The following is a 17,647-nucleotide window of genomic DNA, read 5'->3' as shown; positions in this document are numbered from 1 at the left end:
TATGTGCACTCATTTACTATATGAATTTGTTTGCATATGTTTCGTCATTTAAGAGTGAAATGAATAAAATGGGGAATTGTCTTTAAAATAATAGAGAGATTTAATGCTGTATTATATATGTAATGTAGCTACTATTAGCACCTTGAAAAATATTATGAAAGTAAGCCGCTGCTGTGCAGTGTTAATGAATACATAAATAAATATTTTTTAACTATCATGCCAAATAATAAATGCATAAAAATATTTAAAATATAAAAATGTTATTAAAAGAATTTTAAACAATTAGCGTTAAAAAGTCACATTAAAAGCTGGTGAACAAGTCACAGTTTCGACACCAACTGCTTGAACCAGTCTGGCAACGCCGCTGTACCCAAAAGCTTTTAATTGTCAGCCAATTGCGACTTATCAAGCAATTGCAATTTTGCTGCGCCGGCGAACTGAAGTAAAATTGTCTTTATCTTCGCATTAGCACGAAATCAAGTGAATCCAGAATGCTGTCCAGGGTCTTCTGTATGCGCCTGAACACCTATGGTGTGGTCATTGGATGGCTGGGCGTGATTCTATCCTTCTTGGCCACGATCCTCTTGTCCTTGGCCCTCGGATTCGTCGATGAAATTGCGCAGCAGATCGCCAAGGGATCGGAAGATTCTAACAAGACGGCCACCGAGATTCGCAGTGGTAAGGGCTAACCATCGAGTGCACCCACAACCAATCGTATATTTTTTATTGTATTTCATTGTTCTTGCGGTTATTGCAGTGCTAATCATCGTTTTCAGTGTTTACCTGGCGCTCAAGGTGATTAATCTTCTGGCTTCGGCCATGTTGGTTGCAGGTACCGTTAAGGTAAGTCTAGTATCAATATGCAATCTGTACAATCGCGTATATATGTGTCTACTATAGTACATATCTAGAGTTAGACCTTTTTAAAAGCCCACTATTCTGTAAAAAAAACCGGCAAGTTTCTTTGCAAATACATATGTACATACACCATACTAACTAGAGATAGAGATGGTTCTAATAGCGTTTGCCTTTCAGGAACGCCATTTACTCCTGCTGCCCTGGCTGATCAACAATGGAGTGCTGCTTGTCTTTGGAATTATCACCAATATTGCAATGCTGGCCCAGATCATCGGAAATACATCTTTCCTGAGCGCTCTTCCAATCATTTTCGTGGATGTTGGCCTGCTCTGTAAGTGACTCACCACTTCATACATACATAAGCTCTATCTGGAAATGGGTATACACAATACACACTGGCCGTTGTTGCGAAATTGTGGATCCCCATTGCGCTTATCGCTCGACGGTCTGCGATCGTTCTATAATTGCGCTTGGGCACGATGCTTATTTTTCTCCATTCGCTCGTTTTCAGTGCTGACCTGGTATCTCTACTACGGCATCTACTCGCTCTTCAAGCAGATCCAGGCATCCCGTGAGATCCAGCGCCCGCTGATCCCACAGCCGACCCAGCAGACCAACTCCTATCCCAGCTACACCAAGATTTAAGCTCCAGTGTAGCTTCCCGTTTGGCCAGCTCTTATTTCATCATATCCCTTTTCGAATGTTTCCAATGGGGCTTCCCCGATAAACCCAATATTTTTCTAGCTAGTAGCACCAAAATTATATACTACGTTGTATTTCATGCATCAGAGAATGAAAATCTGTGTGTACATCATATATATTTACATTAACGCGATTGTGTCTATACGTATATCCAAACGAAATGGCCAATACAAGATTTTTCGATTGGCTGCAAAAAAAAAAATATATATTTTTTATATAAATAATCAAATGGAAAATTATTTAGGGGCTTGGTTTACGCTTCTTGTTGTAATGTTTGGAGATGCTACTATTATTTGTTTGTAATTCGAAAATGTTAATACATACCATTCCTTAAAACTTAACACACTGTGATAGGCTTTCAAACATATATTTCTACACACACAGAGGGCATAAATTAAATCGAATCTTGGGGCGGCATTCGTTGCAGCTACTTAGGTAACTATTGATGGGCCATTCTGCTGCTCCGGCGGTCTCACTGTCATTTGCCCAGACCCAGCCACATGTAGCTGGGATCAATGAACTGGGAGCCGCGGTATCCCTGCGGATTGCGCGACACCAGCGATCGGATCTTCTGGGAGGGCCTGTAGCTGCGCAGGGCCTGCAGGAGCTTCGATGTCTTCCGGTCGTGCTCCTGCTTCTGCTCGGAATCCTCCGGAGCGTCGGGCGGCACGGGCGGCAGGTGCAGTGGGTGCGGGTGTTTACCCTCCAGCATACGCGTCTCCGACTCACCCAGTTGCGATTGCTCCGCGAAGCGCAGGTTCGCTTCCAGGCGGTTGAAAAAGCCGCCCAGATTGGTCATGGCTCCTGGAATGTAGAACGAATGTCACTAGCAATGGGTTCATTGGTTAAGGATTAAATCCGCTTTAAATTAAATCAAAGAATCCAAATCCTATCCAATACTCCATTACTCACCAGCACTGATCGAGGGCATATATCGGAGTGAGTCCGGAACCTCCTTTCGTTTCCAGGGCAAGGTGTAGGCGTAGGGGTACGTAAGCGGTGGCTCCTCGTCGTCGGGTGGCCAGTTGGCGGGATCCCTCTTAGCCTTGACTTCCGCAAGTGGAGGAACCGGAGATTGCCACTTGTGCTGCACCTGCAGCTGCTTGCTGCGATGCTGGAGGTGCCACTGGCGACCGAACAGCGTAGGATACGGGTCGAGATAGCTATCTCCGAATTGGTTATCCATTTCCGTTTCACTGGTTTTCGGCGGGGCATTTCCGCCATCGAAAGGGTAAAAGTTGTCCAAGGTGCGTGACGTCATCGGCGCGACCGACTCCCTGCCCTCGCTTCCAGCGAAATCCCAGTCCGGATCCAACTTCCAGTTTCGGTCCCACTCCGGCGGAATTTGACGGTCACGAGCAGTTGTTGGTGATGTCGCTATCGCCACCTGTGCACCGCCGAAAGGTGCGTTTCGTAGTGGACCTGGCGGTGGAGAAGCATATCGGCAGACGGGCCCATTAATTGTGTGTGCTCCCGCAGGATTTGGGGTAGTCACTTGGGTACAAACAGGGTTGGCTTCGCCAAAACTACATGACATCCAATTTCCGCTAGTGCCCTACAGATTTTAATTAGTGATAGGCGCAATGGCGGCTAATAAAAGGTCAGGTTTCAATTTAGAACAATTGCCGAGAAATGAAAAATTGCCGAAAATGTGAGATAGTTACGATAAAGTTTGCCCCATGGAATTGATGTCATATCTTCCGTTTAATTTCATAAGCAGGGAAGAACAACTAACTAGTTGTCGTAGTAAAATGTATTAGTCTCAGTTTAAGTTTATAAGCTATTTAGTTTTAATTGTTTTTTAGATTGGATAAAAAGTAGTTAAACACAGTATAGCATAATTAAATAACTCTTTGTGCATTACATATACTTTTAAATTGGAAATTTTTTGATTTGATTTTTGATTTGATTTACTTAAACAAACATCACTATTATTAATCTCTTTTAATGGGATCAAAAGAACTTCGGTTGATTCAGAGACGGATAAATTGGAAAAACGAAGATTTCTGCCATTTTTAAATGGCTATAACGTATAATCGTAGTTTATGCACCTATTAGGCATCTTCAATTGTGTTTTCAATTAATTAAATTTTAAGATTTTTAAAGAGCAGAATGGAATGTTTTTTTTGAGAAAAGGCTCTCTTTTTCTATAAATTTTGATTTTACTTGTGATCTATGATATACTTAAGATTCCAAATTCCTACAACAATAATCATGATCTCAGCTACTTTAGCTAGTATCTTTGAAATGTTTTCTGCCCAATTTCACAAACTCTTGGAACTGATGGACTTACCTGCAAATAGCAAAACCATAAGCAGAATCCGTCGCCTCATCACCAGGTGCGACATTGTGTGGCTGATTTTCGAGTACCGCCTTCTGGGTGCTCTTACATTTTACGGATACACCGATGCTAAATAGTTTGCAAACACATTTCAACTGATGGTGGCTATGCTCTAACGGAATACAGCTGCTCCCACGGCGAAGATCGAGTTCCACGCCGGAGGAGTGACGACTAACGGCCAAGTTGTTCGCATCGTGCGCTTTTATAGCTCCACGCGGGCAGCGCACCAAACCCAACTCCACGCGAATCCTTTCGGCCACCCCGACCACGCTCCACGCTCGAGCAGCGAGCACCTGTTGCCCGACGAAAGGAGCAGGACGACGGGACAGAATGGATATAAAGGACGCTAGGGACATGCGCACCAGCTGGATGGCAGTGTCACCTTTGCTTGGTTTTTGAAGTGCGACTTGAGCTTCGGTAATTTTCTAATATGCACGGAAATGGCGAATGGCGAATGGCGAATGGCGCACAGCATTGACAGCAATTGGGAGTCGAGTGTCCAAGCTGGATTCCATTCCACCATTGATGCGAAGCCAAGCCAATAAGTCTCAGGTGTGCCAAAGGACCCTTTTTTTTATGCAATTATCTTGTCATATTTCGCAATTTCTCCAGCAATGGATATTGCTCCAGGTGTAAGCCGGTCTTGCCACATGCCATTGTTCGAGGGAACATCCCAGGCATCCATCCATCCGGGCATACATCCAGCCATCCCGCGTCCCTGCATCCAGCTGACATGACGTCAAAGGCTTTTGAGTTTGGCCACCGTATTAGCATAATTGGGTCAGTGGCTGGCTTCGGTGGCTTCCACCGTCCATTGTGAGCCACCGTGCATCCATCCAGGAGCTGCACCACCTTCGGGCCTTGGCCGCTCCACGCTCCTAATTGGATTTGCATGCAGCTTCTTTGTGACACGCTGGGCGTCCTAATGGTCCGGAGGTCTGGTTTGGCCAGCTATGCTTTGGTTTGCTTTGGCTGGACGACCACCACCCTGCTCCAATGGTAAAGGTCCACCAGCAAGTCGGTTGGAGCACTGAAAGTTTGCCTCCACAGCGTTTGAAAAACTTGCGAGCACTAACTGTTCGTTAATTAAGCTTCAATTACAAGTTAGCTCAAGTCAACTCACGGCGCATCAACATTCGTTTGAGTTATTCACAAACGCAAAAAGTTTTCCTTTTTAAAACGAGCTAGAGGGCAATTTTTAATTTTAATCATATTTAGATTGCCAATAAATTTATACATTTTGACAGCAAAACAGGCAATTATATGCAAGTAAGCCCTTTCTTGCTGGAATTATTTTTAAATGTATCAAATCTTTAAATAAAAATTAACTTAATAATCCGAGTTTCAAAAAAAATATTACAATAAATTTTCCATTATGTAAATTTTATTTAACTAAACAATGGATGTTTTATTATGCAATAAAATCGATCCAGTGTAGAGCGTTAAAAAGTCGTTCAGAACGGCGAGCTTTTCTGGTGTTCCAAAATCCAAACATTCCGCTTCAAGAAAAGCTTTGGGGGTTTGGTTTTTGGGGCTCCAACGGATTTTCGCTCAGTCGCTCTTGAGCTTTCGTGCCGCGTAGTTGCCGTCAGCACAGCGCCGTTGTTGCAGTTGCGACCAAATAATTGGCTTCACAGCAGTTGAAATTCGTAGTGAAAAGTGAACTCCAACCGGAAAAGGACTCGACAAGGAGCCAGCAAAGAATTAAAGTGCAATTAAGATCGGGAAAAGCGTGAAGAAAAAGCAATACCCAAGGAAAAAGTCATACTTTTTTGGATAAAGGTGCGGCGAATGCTCTTTTCGTTACCAGGTTTTTCTTTTTTGTGGGAGGAGTATGTGCACATGCCGTTGCATCTTAAAAACTCCTTTTTGGCCACCCCATGGAGTTTTTCACAGGCCAGTGCGCCGGCGCCATGGGGGAAAACGGCTGTTTTTCACATTTCCCGCGCTGACAGCAGGTTGACGACCCGCACCCAAAACCAAACCCATTCCTAAAATCCGAAATGCCGGCTTCCACGCTCACTTTCGGTGTGCGCTTTTCCCAGCCCTTATCGCATTTTCCACGTTACCACATTTCCTCGTTCCTTTTTTTTTCCACCCGTTTCTAACATCTGGGCCCGCCTAATAGACCAATCTGTCGGCTTACGCTGCGTATACTTAATAATGGCTGGCCATTGGTGTTCGTTTTCGTTGTTGTCGCTTGTTTACTTGGCCCACATCCAGCTGTAGCCCTCAACCAAATTCGGAGGTGGGCATCTCTTTACCAAGCACGCACTGGCACTTGATTTTCGATTTGGGCGCGGGCGTCTTCAAGAGTCTCTTGTTCTTTCCGCTAAAATCGAAAAAAAATGTGCTAAACATTTTTGGGACTCTTTTGCGTACGACGAATTTCAGGTTCACTGCAAAAGAGTTTTGAAGGTATAAATGGTAATACACCTTAAAAGCACCTGCTAAAATATTTTAACAAATATTATTTCTAATAATTCTAGGAAATTTGTTTTAATCAGCTACCCCGAAACCCAAAGTTCAGTTTGATCAGACTGGCTAGTGCTTAGAAATGTATCCTATTCTCCACTTGAGTTAGCTGCTATAATCTGCACCTTGTTCATTAATTTTTAGCTGTAACTAGCGCTGAGTCCGCAGCACGATCTCTCGATTTCCGCTCGATTGCAAAAGCAGTTGACCTTGGTGTCTCGCAGAATATTGCATTGCAGCAGCAACAATGGCGGGTTTAATCATCAATGAAGCGTGCAAGAAGCATGCTTAAGGCCTTCCGATTTTGCATTGTGATTTCAGTTGGCCAAATCACGTGGAGGTGTGGAGCATAGGCAGAATGGTGGAGAGGTATCCATAGGTGGTGGCCAACAACAAATGGGCGAATGGTGGTTGGGCAAAAACTACAACCGGTTCAATGTTTGCACAATTTTTGTGTGGCTCCGTGTGTTTTTTCGGGTTCTTTTATTTGTTTTTATATTTCGCTCTGTTCTGCTCTGTCGCCAAAAAGCATTTAAATATTACTGAATGAGTGCGGCTCCCCTGTCGTCGGTTTACCCACATTTCGGGCCACATTTACGTGCGAAGCATGCTGGGCAGTTAATTTAAATTTCACACTCGGAACCGCAGATGTTGCTAGGGAACAGCTTCCCGCCGCTCTCTCTGGCAAGCGCTTCTTTGATAATCATATTTTTAGTTGGATTTGTTATAAATATAATACCAACCCTGCCGACTGAGTCAGCGACCCCCCAGCTCATCGCACACCTGAAGGTCAGCGAGAGTTACACCTTGGGTTAAAACACATTTCCTGCTCCACCCTCAGCACTTCCGGTTCCTGAACCTCCTCCCTTTTGTGCGGCATTGCGTGTGTGTTAGACATGATTGCCCCTTTAACTACACTAAGAAAAAGTTAACTGACTTAATCCCATCAGCGAAGTTTTCATGCCAGAATATCATTGCTCATATCTTAAACAAAACATCAGGTCATAAATAAAAAAAAACATAAAACAAGATACCTCTTATTCCTGGCAATATCATATTTATTTCAAATATGTGAAAATTACTTTTAATCAGCGATATATATCATATATTATATTAGCTGAATTGAAACAAGCGAAATTTCCCAGCTCTTTGCCTCCGTGCATAAATGAGCTCAACTAGCTCGTGAATAAAGCTCAAATTTAGCATAATTTCATTGTTTTTTGTTTGGCCACAAACAACCGTTAGACGTGTTAGCTTTGTTACTGAGACAACCGCACCGCATTTTGACCCTGGTCGGAAGCCTTTAATTACTCATACGCCGCGTGTGACGGAGAGTGCTGACCCCGCCCAAAAAAAAAACAAAAGAAGAAAAACAAGGGAAACTGGCTGCAGAATGCAACTCAGAATGCAATCGAGGGCTGTCCCACGATGGCAAACTGGCCTGCTTTTGCTTTGGCAGCGCAGTAAACATTTAGCCTAATGGGGCTTCTCTTCAAGGGGGGGTTCTTTGGTGTTTTAGGTGGCGTTTTTGGGGGCGTTTTTGGGGAGGGCGGAGGGTGCTGAGCAGAAGCAGTCGGCGGCGTACATTGCCCTCCAGCACAATTGCGCCCTCAAGCATGGCAGGCCGCCTCCATGGCTGTTGCTCAGTTAAAAGCTAAAACAAAAAAAAAACAAAAAAACACCGACTGAAATTGTCGTTAATTCGTGTTGTGCGCAAAGTGAAATTTTGTATGTTTTAAGCGGTTGATGGTTGATGTTAATGCTACTGCTACTGCCATTTCACTGCCTTGTTTTGTTAATGCAGCGATAAATTCGTGACGTTAAATTCACAAACATGTGCCAGAGACACGTTTTGTTGACCCCAAAGAGCACTTTCCAAGCGCGATAAAGAGAAACGCTCTCGCCACTTTTAAAGAACTTCGTTTTTTGGCTATAATTCCTCGTATCCAACTCCTTTAGTATTAAATAAAAATGTAAACAAAATATTATACATTTTGCCTACTTTTCAATGTCAACGAACGCGGCATTTATCTTATGTAAACGAAATTCGACTCAAGAAAGCTTTAAATACTTTATAATCCACTTGCAACAGTCATTGTATTGCATCGAAATAAACATTTTCAAATTACCCGTCACATAAATATTTATAAATTTTTTTCTGCTGCATTATTACTTTTCTTTCCGTACACAAATCTCGTGGCTTTTTTGTTTCGCCAGTAAAATGGCTGACAAAATGCGCAAGTTGCATGCGACAAGCAATTTGGCGAGGCCACATCCTGGCCCATTTCCTGGGTCCTTCAAAGGCTCCCACGCATAACCACTTCACATCCCGACAAAAGCAGTAAACAATGGTTGAGTGAAGGGAGGCGGCACTTAACCCAGTTTTTAGTTTCATTCAGATGCTTTCTACACTTTGACATGCCAAAAAGCCCGAATGATATCATATCCAGCCAACCACCAATCCCTCTATCCGTCTGACCCAAATTCGAAGCTATTCTCTGCCATGCGGGTGGCCACAACAATTGTCCACAGTATTGATTTTTGCTCCATCCATTTCAGCTGAAGTTGGAGCTGAACTGCCAATAAAAAAGACTGAAACGAACCGAACTGAAGACACCAACCAAGGACCAAAACGAGGAAATGTTTTAGAAGCAAGCTGCAGCCCAGAGAGATAAGGGAAGTGCCGCACTAGTCCCCCATCATTAGCATAAACAGCGACCAGACGAAGTCGCAATGTTTCTGCCCGTGAAATCCAATCAGTAAGTACACGGAAAATAATTCTAATATACAGATAAATAATCATATATACTTGGTATAAGAAACTTTGTACTTTGTTTTCAATGCCTAAAGTTTAATATTTGTTGTGCTTGTGAATTTAAGTGACGACTTGGTGCTCCATGTTCGCTCCATTCAACCCCCAAAAATGCCAGCCCCCTTAAACTGACATGAACATAAACATGTAGCATAAACAACGCCTGGCTTTACAGCAGTGGAGCAGTTCCTGTTTCTGTTTTTGTCGACACCTTGTCGCCGCCATTACCATTATGTTAACAAGACGGCGAACTCAATTTACGAACTCATCAAATTCTCGTTGCAGTTCCGGCGAGGCGAGTGGCAACAACGAAGATGTCACCACCACCAGCAACAATTCCACACAGACGCCCAGCGATCTGAGCCCACCGGGACCCAATGAAGAGGTACTGCCCCAGGCGCATCACCAGAATCCGGGCCACTGCATCGCCTCCTTTGCAGCCATCAACCAGATGAGGAACAATGCGCAGGTGAGGGAAAAAATACGCCAAGAAAATCTCATCATTTCGAAATTCAAACAAATTATGTTCATGGCCAGATCAATTTCTTCATCAAAAATCAGCAATGCCATAACACAGGGTTCAAACTCATATATAGCATTAATTGACAGATCTTGATATTGCCGTACTAATTGCATAAGGCGTGAACATAATTAAAATATTTATTTAGAATGGGCGCGTGATTGGGGTCGTCGCAAGTCCGACTTGACGCTGGCCCACATGGCGCATACATAATGTCTTTCGCGCGTTTCTCTTTCATTTTGGGCAGTCGGCAACATTAATTGCGACCGATGCCGCCCCTCTCTCACAAAGTTCAGCTGGGTGAGGCTATTAGAGCAAATTGCCATTTTAGTAGCCCAGCGGGTGGATGGATGAGTTGGCCTTAACCAGAAGAAGCGCGCCATGATGTAAGCGACACTTTGCCATTCAAAAGTGCCTCCACTAACTATCGGGTTCATTGACTGCGGGCGCCCTGTCAAAAGTTATTGATGGAGAGTCCTTCTAAGGATTCCAAACTGGGCGTGGGAGTGAGGAATTTGGAGTGCAAATTGAGCACGTAGTCGAGCATTAATCGGATTTGTAAAGCGACCCTTTGGCCGCGTCAGCACTCCCAGGTCTCAACAGCCTTCCCAACTTCATTCTCAATCGTTCTCCTGCCCGTTTCAGCTATGCGATGTGCGCCTGGAAGTGGGCGGCGACACCATCAATGCCCATCGAGTGGTTCTGGCCTCCGTATCGCCCTATTTCTATGCGATGTTCAACGGTGAGTGCACTTCTATAACAAAAAGCAATCCTTTCCTGGAACTTCTAGTTCAGCTGGTAATCCCATCGATATTGGATATAAATCCAACTACTAAAGCAATATGTAAACTGATACATACCGATCTCATTTACCAGACGACATGCTGGAGCGCACTCAGGGATTAGTCCGGCTGCACGACGTGGACAGCTCAGCGCTGCGGCAGCTGATCGATTACACCTACACCGGCGAGATCACGATCACCGAGCAGAACGTACAGGTGCTGCTGCCCGCGTCCGGACTGCTGCAGATGCACTCGGTGCGGGATGCCTGCTGTAAGTTCTTGCTGCGCCAGCTGCATCCTTCCAACTGCTTGGGCATACGCAGCTTCGCAGATGCCCACTCCTGCAAGGAGCTGCACACGCGGTCGCATAAGTACGCCCTGCAGAACTTCCAGCAGGTTGTGGGTACCGAGGAGTTCCTGCTGCTGCCGTTCGAGGAGGTTCGCGAGCTGATCTCCAACAGCCAGCTGAACATCAGCTCCGAGGAGCGAGTCTTTGCCGCCGTCATCAATTGGGTGAAACATGACCTGCCCACACGAAGACTCCACATTGCCGAGTTGATGTCAAACGTCAGACTGCCGCTGGTGAGCAGGGATTTCCTCATGAGCTGCGTGGAAACGGAGACCCTCATGCGCGATGACTCCGAGTGCAAGGAGCTGCTGCTGGAAGCCATGAAGTACCATTTGCTTCCGGAGCAGCGCAGCATAATGGGCAGCCAGCGAACCCAGGAGCGTCGTCCGGAGGGCATGAAACCCTACGTATTTGCGGTGGGAGGAGGCAGTCTCTTCGCCATTCACAACGAGTGCGAGGTGTACAATCCGCGCTCTAACTCTTGGAGTCCAGTGGCACCAATGTTGTGGCGACGATCTCGATCCGGAGTAACATCCCTGCACAAGCAGTTGTATGTGGTCGGCGGCTACGATGGAGTCAGTGATCTGGCCACGGCGGAGAGCTACAATCCTCTGACCAACAAGTGGAGCAACATCACCCCAATGGGTACGAAACGTAGCTGTCTGGGCATCTGCTCCTACGATGCCTTGATCTACGTTTGTGGCGGTTACGATGGCGCCTCCTGTCTGAGCAGCATGGAGCGCTATGATCCGCTCACAGGCATCTGGAGCTCCTGTCCGGCGATGAGCACAAGGAGAAGGTACTGCCGACTGGCTGTGCTGGAAAATTGCATCTACAGTCTGGGCGGCTTCGATTCAACCAACTACCAGTCGAGCGTGGAGCGGTTTGATCCCAGAGTGGGTCGCTGGCAACCGGTGCCAAGCATGTCGGCACGCAGGAGCAGCTGCGGCGTCGCCTCCACCGACGGGCATCTGTATTGCATTGGTGGTAATGATGGCACCATGTGCATGTCCAGCGGAGAGCGATTCAGTTTGCGCAGGAACAGCTGGGAACCCATCGCAGCAATGCACTCGCGAAGGTAAGGATACCTCATAAATAGTCCAACTTCATTCCCTTTTTTAATAATTCGGTTCTTTTCCAGATCCACCCATGAAGTGGTTGAGGTGGAGGGTGCCCTCTTCGCCTTGGGCGGCAACGATGGCAGCTCTTCGCTCAACTCCGTGGAGCGATACGATACGCGGCTAAACAAGTGGAGCGTGGTCAACGCCATGGTGGCTCGACGCAGCTCCGTCGGCGCCGCCGTCTTGGAGTGCTTCCATCTGGAGCGTGGACTGGTGCAGACGACGAACTTATGACCCTTGGCCAGCATAACCGAGTCCTTCGCCGCAGCTGCAGCGAGCGGCACTAGCAATGGCAACAGCACCATTAACGGAATCGGTTCCGGTGGAGTCATACCTTCGTCATCGGGCGTGGGAGGCACTCTAACCGTTCCGAGCCGAGCGGAGGCTGCTGCCTTTACGGCCAACATTGCTCTGAGTAGTTCCGCGCCATCGGCTAGCTCCACGCTGCGTCGTCATCGGAGGGACACACCCGGTCTGGCCGAGAGCCGCAGGGCCAACAGCAATGCCAGCAGCAGTGGCAGCGAGAGCGGAAGTACCAGCGGGGCCAGCGGATCCGGAGGAGGAAAGCCACCGGCGACGGCCTGATCCTGGTCCATGTCGCGTCGCTTCTAAGCCACCTAACAATTACAAATTAACTCACATACAAAGCTAACCCCACGCGCCTAATGCAGGAATTTGATTGTTCGAGTTCGTTATGGATAGACTTAAGAATATTTATATGACTTGGAGACCCCGGGCGGTGGTTCGATTGCTCAACATCAAGGATGAACATCGCAGTGAATGCATGCCCATAACACACACACATGTTTCTAGTCAAGATCTCTCACACACACACAACATGGGAATGCCGCGGGGACACAACTCCTGGAGAAGCAACCTAATCTGCCTACAATTTACATACATAAACCTCTATACACTTAAATTATATACTGTATACACTCTTATGTACTATTCTTATGTATTTTATACACGCAATTAAAACGATAAGTAAATGTTTCGTAATCGTATGCGACGAAGTCGGCGTTCTGTTTGGCTCTGTTCTGTATGCGCTTTGTACTAGGATCTTGACAGGAAGCCCCCGCTAAGGTGTGGATCACATCATCCGCTCGGCCATGCTGCTCGCCACGTTGCCCACGTTCTTCTCCTTCTCCGCCGGCTGGGCGACCTTCGAGGCCATTTTCCGCGCGTCCAACCAGTCCTTGGGCAGACCGGTGCCAACTGCAATGATTGGGTGGATTGGGATTAGTGGAGGGATCGCTGCACGGGGACGCCGCTTCGTTTTTTCACGAGTGGTGTGCCCCGGCAGTTGAAGCTGAAATCAGTTGCAATCTATAAAGGGGGACACAACGATCTTCAGACAGTTCTCAGTACGCATTTATTTTCAGTTTCCGTTTCACGTGACTCTCGATGATGGGACATGGAAAGTTAAATGCTGATGCGGCCATTTGCCCGCATTGGTATCATTGGTCCACAAAATGCCTGGCCGTGTTTCAATCCTTGGCACCCAGTGAACGGATGTGGGATGAAGCTGCCTCCGGGTGACAAGGACTTAGCACTTGGCAGATAATTCGTGAAAAAATGAAGCCAATGCGCCGCTTGGGAGTGGTTAAAACTAAACGGTACTTAGGCTCTAGCTCGAAGGAATTTCAATAAAAATTAATTAACAACGAATGTGGATCGCCTCCTAGTCCAGGTCATCGGCTACTGGGTTGCGCGATCGGGTGAAACGTTAACAGAACGAAATTTTGTGCGGCAAATAGGAAGAGAGATGGAGTACGGAAAACGCGTTAGAAATTACTCAATTATGAAGGCTATGTCTAAGTTTTGGCCAATGTGATTGAAACCAAAAGTACAAGTGTTTTCAACTTAAAAGTAAACTCTTTTTGTTAATCAAAACGAGAGCTATTTACTTTTGTAAACCTTCTCGGTCATGTCATCGAAGCCAGAGTCCTGGATGTTAAGCATCAAGCTATCCGCCGACAAATAGACCTTGTTCTGTGAGCTGGCAATCTGTTGATAGGGGAAAAGCATTTCATTAATTTTAAATCAGAAGAGATTTAAAAGATTAATCATACCGTGCGTGCAATGCTTTGAGCGGCACGCAGCTTGCGCAGCTTCAGGTAGGCTGGGTTCTGCTTCACGGCCAGACCTAAGTAAACATATCAGTTAAGAAGAACCAGTAGGTGGCAATAAATTGGGTAAGCATAATCCCTATTTACATATTTCAAGAAGGCCAAAAATAAACGATGAACACAGAAAAACAATACAGTTTTTCCAGCTCACAACATACTAACAGCCTTTTAGTCAGATGTAAAAGGGAAAAAATGTTCTAGTTAGTGTTTTGTAAAAGGATATCATTTTAGCAGCCTCGGCTTCTCCCTCAGCCTGAACAATCTTCTGCTGCTTCTCCTGCTTGGCGCGCTCCACAAAGAAGACAGCCCGCTGTGCCTCCTGCTGAGCCACTTGTTTGGCCTCAATGGCCGCCGTGTATTCCTTGCCGAAGCTCAGCTCGGTGAGGGACACATCGTCCAGAATGATGTTGAAGTCGCGGGCGCGCTCGACCAGCTCCTTGCGGATGAGTAGGGATACCTAGTAACAGACAACTACTATATACAAACTGAATTAACCATGGTTAGTATGAAGATTTCTACCTGCTGACGCTGGGTAATAAGCTGCGAGGCATTGAACTTGGCAATCACGCTCTTCAGCACCTCGTTGCAAATGGAGGGCAGCACCTTCTCGTCGTAGTCCACGCCCAGCTGCTTGTGCAGATAGGGCAGGTTCAGGGAATCGGGGCGCGACAGCACACGCAGCGAGATGTTGATCATCTGCAGATCCTTGGAGCCAGTGGGCGAGGATATTTTGCGGGGACGCGAGCGAATGTCATAGATAATGGGATACTGGAACCAGGGGATGCGCACGTGCAGTCCCTCGGAGTAAATGTCGCTCTGGATGCCGCCCAGACGGCTGAAGATGATGGCGCGGTGACCACCCTCAACTGTTGAAAGGAGAATTAATCAAGTGAGTGGGTTTGCATACATAGTATAGTAAATAGTTAAATATATAACTTATATGTAATTACTTTGGACTTAAGACCCGAAAGTAAACACAAATATAATGGAGTTTGTTATGCAATCATGGGAAGATGAAATGTGGGACTGGCCAACAATAACAAGTAATTAAAGTGAGGATAACTGATAAGTTAATGCATGTTCCTCACATGCATCTTATTAGATAGAGTCTAATAAGAATATTGCAAATCATATTGGAAGTTATGAAATCCGGGAAACAGCAGAAACACACACACACAAAGCAACATCTCTATGCACTCTGTAATCATTTGAGGTTATGTGCACATGCCGCTATTGCCCGTGTTTATGGTTTTATCCCTCAAATCGGTGGCTTTATCCTATCGGCTTTATCCTTACCGGTGTACAGGGACTGACTGACTCCATAGGCGGCTGCTCCCACGGCGGCCAGGACCTTCAGTCCGATTCCCAATCCCGGCGGACCACCTTTGCCCAGCTTGCCGGCAAGATCGTTCAATTTGCTCTGTGCCATCTTGTTTGTCTTCTGCGACGAGGAATTTAAAAAATATATTAAATGTCGGTAAACGCAAAGCACTCTGTATAGATTTTGTGATAATAAACGTATGATTTTTCCACGTACAAAATTGGGAAACTCTCACGCACGTTTGGTTCGGTGTGACCGTATGTGACGTTGTCACATAATCATTCGTTATTTAAATCGATACAAAAATGTAATATTTTTGCTATTATCGGTTTGTGTGCTTGCTAACAACTATTTGTATTTTAATTTTTAATAAAAAACTTTCCGAGTTAGTTAAGTGTATTACTCCATTCATTTGTATAGTAGTATTTCAGCAATTTCTTTAATAAATTAGAAAACGAATTTTCGAACGAATTGCGCACATGTTTGTTTGTATAGAATAAGGTTTGATCGTTGGTTTTGATAAATGAGTATTGCGGCTTGCACGCGATTTCATACGGCGCGTTTTTCACGTTTGGCGCGTTTTGAGTGCGATTTCTGTGCGGCTTGATCGCGATTTTAGGCGTATTGATAACGGCTTGGTTTAAAATTTCAAATCTTTACCCAAATCAGTTATACGAAAGTAAAAGAAAAAAATATATATTATAATATAATAATGAATATATGTGCTAGTTAGCTTTAAAATTAAACATATTTACATAACCGTAAAAGTAAATTAAAATAAACATAAAAAAGATATGGCAAAAAAAAATAACTCATGGTGCGTTACCACTAATCACCTAACGCTGTAGCCAAAAGTTATAAATAGATGATGAAACCTGATGCCTGAGGCTTTTTGTTTTTGTTGCAGCACTTAAACTCACATGTTGTGTTTTTTTTTTTTTTTTTTGTAAATTTGTGACAATTACAATTTCAAGCGAATAGCTCCAGTGTGCTGGAGCGGAAAGGAATTTAAATCGGCCGGAGAAATTATCTGTGCCCCTTATCAAAAGGTGGCCTCTGTTTTCGTCATGTTTTGACAATCTGATTTGAGGATTTACCCTCTGCGCAGTGTTTATAGATTAGTATTTATGGTTTAGTCCCCCCCCTGATTGGGCCTTATTGCTTTATGGCGCTTGTCGCAAATTAGCCACTGATGGACTCGTAATTAATTTAGGGACAGCATCGATTAGATTAGATGGATGTCGTTTTGCCTCCCCCATCAAGCGGCGAGGAAAATTCCTCGAATTAGCCGCGCTAAAAGCCAAAATTTCGGGTGGTCAACTGACGCACCTGCCACCTTTCTTTTGATCACATCACGTTAAGATGCTAACAGGTGGCTCCTAATGGCTGCTAAATTTCGATCTGACGTCGAAAATTAAACTGCGAACCTAAGACAACCCAATTCGATTGGGTTCATTTGGCATTCGAAGTGCAAAGTTTGCATAAAAATATATCTGACGATGACGTTCGTATTCGCACTTCCAGAATTCCCCAAGGAAATCTACGTTTTAAGCTTCACAGCACTGAAAAAAAATATTTAAGTTATGCGGAATTCTTAAAAGAAAAAATCAAGTGAAAGATGCTATAAATTTGACTATTGCACTGAATAATCATTATAAATTTGTTGATAATTAATCAAATATGCGGAATACGTCATAATTTCTTCGTGTGCACTTAATTCCTGATGAGTTCGGTTGAAAGACCGCAGAAACTCACCATCGGAATACCCAAGTTCTAGAGTGGGCTACAATGGAAATGGGTGGAAGTACCCTAGTCAATGTCATCTGAGCCAAAATCGGCTATTGGCCCGCAATTAACATGCGCAACGGGCCGCTCGAACGGCCAATTGCGATCGGTCGACTTTAGTATGGCCAACATCGAATAGGTCGTACTTAGCTTAGTTATGTGATTATGTGCTCACTGACGGGGCCAACAAAGCTTGCCAATTTGGCGGCAGTTCGTTCGTTTTCCATTGAACGACAGGCACTTGAACTTGAATTTGAGGGGGTGTAAGCCTTTAGTTTCGTATTGAGGAACTAAAGTCGACATGTTGGCCAAGTTCAAGCCAAACAGCACGTTTTGCATATTAAGAACCCGGGCATCATTCATCACCAGTCCGGCGGCAAACTTGTGCAATCAGATGCAGACTGAAAGTCTATATAGTATAGTACGAATCTGTAATCCATTAGAACAAC

At 45.1% G+C, this 17,647-nt stretch overlaps 4 protein-coding genes across 13 annotated transcripts; 2 read left to right on the top strand and 2 right to left on the bottom strand.

Annotated features, from left to right (window-relative positions):
- The first annotated feature begins 378 nt into the window (after positions 1–378).
- On the top strand, positions 379–1,782 carry CG15098 (uncharacterized protein). The gene is made up of 4 exons (NM_137535.4): positions 379–678; positions 758–843; positions 1,036–1,189; positions 1,370–1,782. Exons 1-4 carry the CDS (start codon positions 492–494, stop codon positions 1,501–1,503), a joined length of 561 nt encoding a protein of 186 aa, NP_611379.2. The 5' UTR covers positions 379–491; the 3' UTR covers positions 1,504–1,782.
- A 130-nt stretch (positions 1,783–1,912) lies between these two features.
- CG15082 (uncharacterized protein) lies at positions 1,913–4,823 on the bottom strand. 2 transcript variants are annotated; one of them, NM_001274151.1, is made up of 3 exons: positions 3,854–4,823; positions 2,473–2,982; positions 1,913–2,364 (listed from the first exon to the last, which is right to left on the bottom strand). In NM_001274151.1, exons 1-3 carry the CDS (start codon positions 3,906–3,908, stop codon positions 2,039–2,041), a joined length of 891 nt encoding a protein of 296 aa, NP_001261080.1. In that variant the 5' UTR covers positions 3,909–4,823; the 3' UTR covers positions 1,913–2,038. The 2 variants fall into 2 exon arrangements, with proteins under 2 accessions (NP_001261080.1, NP_611378.1); NM_137534.2 differs by having other exon boundaries at positions 3,854–4,061.
- Positions 4,824–5,454: 631 nt separating this feature from the next.
- Positions 5,455–12,966, top strand: CG15097 (uncharacterized protein). 4 transcript variants are annotated; one of them, NM_001202044.2, is made up of 6 exons: positions 5,455–5,683; positions 8,936–9,135; positions 9,474–9,657; positions 10,354–10,450; positions 10,585–11,917; positions 11,981–12,966. In NM_001202044.2, exons 2-6 carry the CDS (start codon positions 9,110–9,112, stop codon positions 12,192–12,194), a joined length of 1,854 nt encoding a protein of 617 aa, NP_001188973.1. In that variant the 5' UTR covers positions 5,455–5,683; positions 8,936–9,109; the 3' UTR covers positions 12,195–12,966. The 4 variants fall into 2 exon arrangements, with proteins under 4 accessions (NP_001188973.1, NP_788412.2, NP_001261079.1 ...); NM_137533.4 differs by lacking the exons at positions 5,455–5,683; positions 8,936–9,135 and having other exon boundaries at positions 9,416–9,657; positions 10,354–11,917.
- On the bottom strand, positions 12,904–15,687 carry Phb2 (Prohibitin 2). Of its 6 annotated transcripts, none has more exons than NM_001103902.1 (7): positions 15,630–15,687; positions 15,389–15,533; positions 14,612–14,958; positions 14,316–14,549; positions 14,036–14,113; positions 13,871–13,970; positions 12,904–13,178 (listed from the first exon to the last, which is right to left on the bottom strand). In NM_001103902.1, the coding sequence occupies exons 2-7, from the start codon at positions 15,519–15,521 to the stop codon at positions 13,054–13,056; spliced, it is 1,017 nt and encodes a 338-aa protein (NP_001097372.1). In that variant the 5' UTR covers positions 15,522–15,533; positions 15,630–15,687; the 3' UTR covers positions 12,904–13,053. The 6 variants fall into 6 exon arrangements, with proteins under 6 accessions (NP_001097372.1, NP_001097371.1, NP_725831.2 ...); NM_001103901.1 differs by lacking the exon at positions 12,904–13,178 and adding an exon at positions 13,315–13,664; NM_166311.3 differs by lacking the exon at positions 12,904–13,178 and adding an exon at positions 13,315–13,456 and having other exon boundaries at positions 13,517–13,970; positions 15,389–15,687.
- Between the last annotated feature and the right edge of the window lie 1,960 nt (positions 15,688–17,647).

The sequence above is a fragment of the Drosophila melanogaster genome, chromosome 2R (assembly GCF_000001215.4).
Source record: "Drosophila melanogaster chromosome 2R".
NCBI lineage: Eukaryota > Metazoa > Arthropoda > Insecta > Diptera > Drosophilidae > Drosophila > Drosophila melanogaster.
The sequence above is the reverse complement of the archived record's forward strand: the minus strand, read 5'-3'. Positions and strand labels throughout refer to the sequence as shown.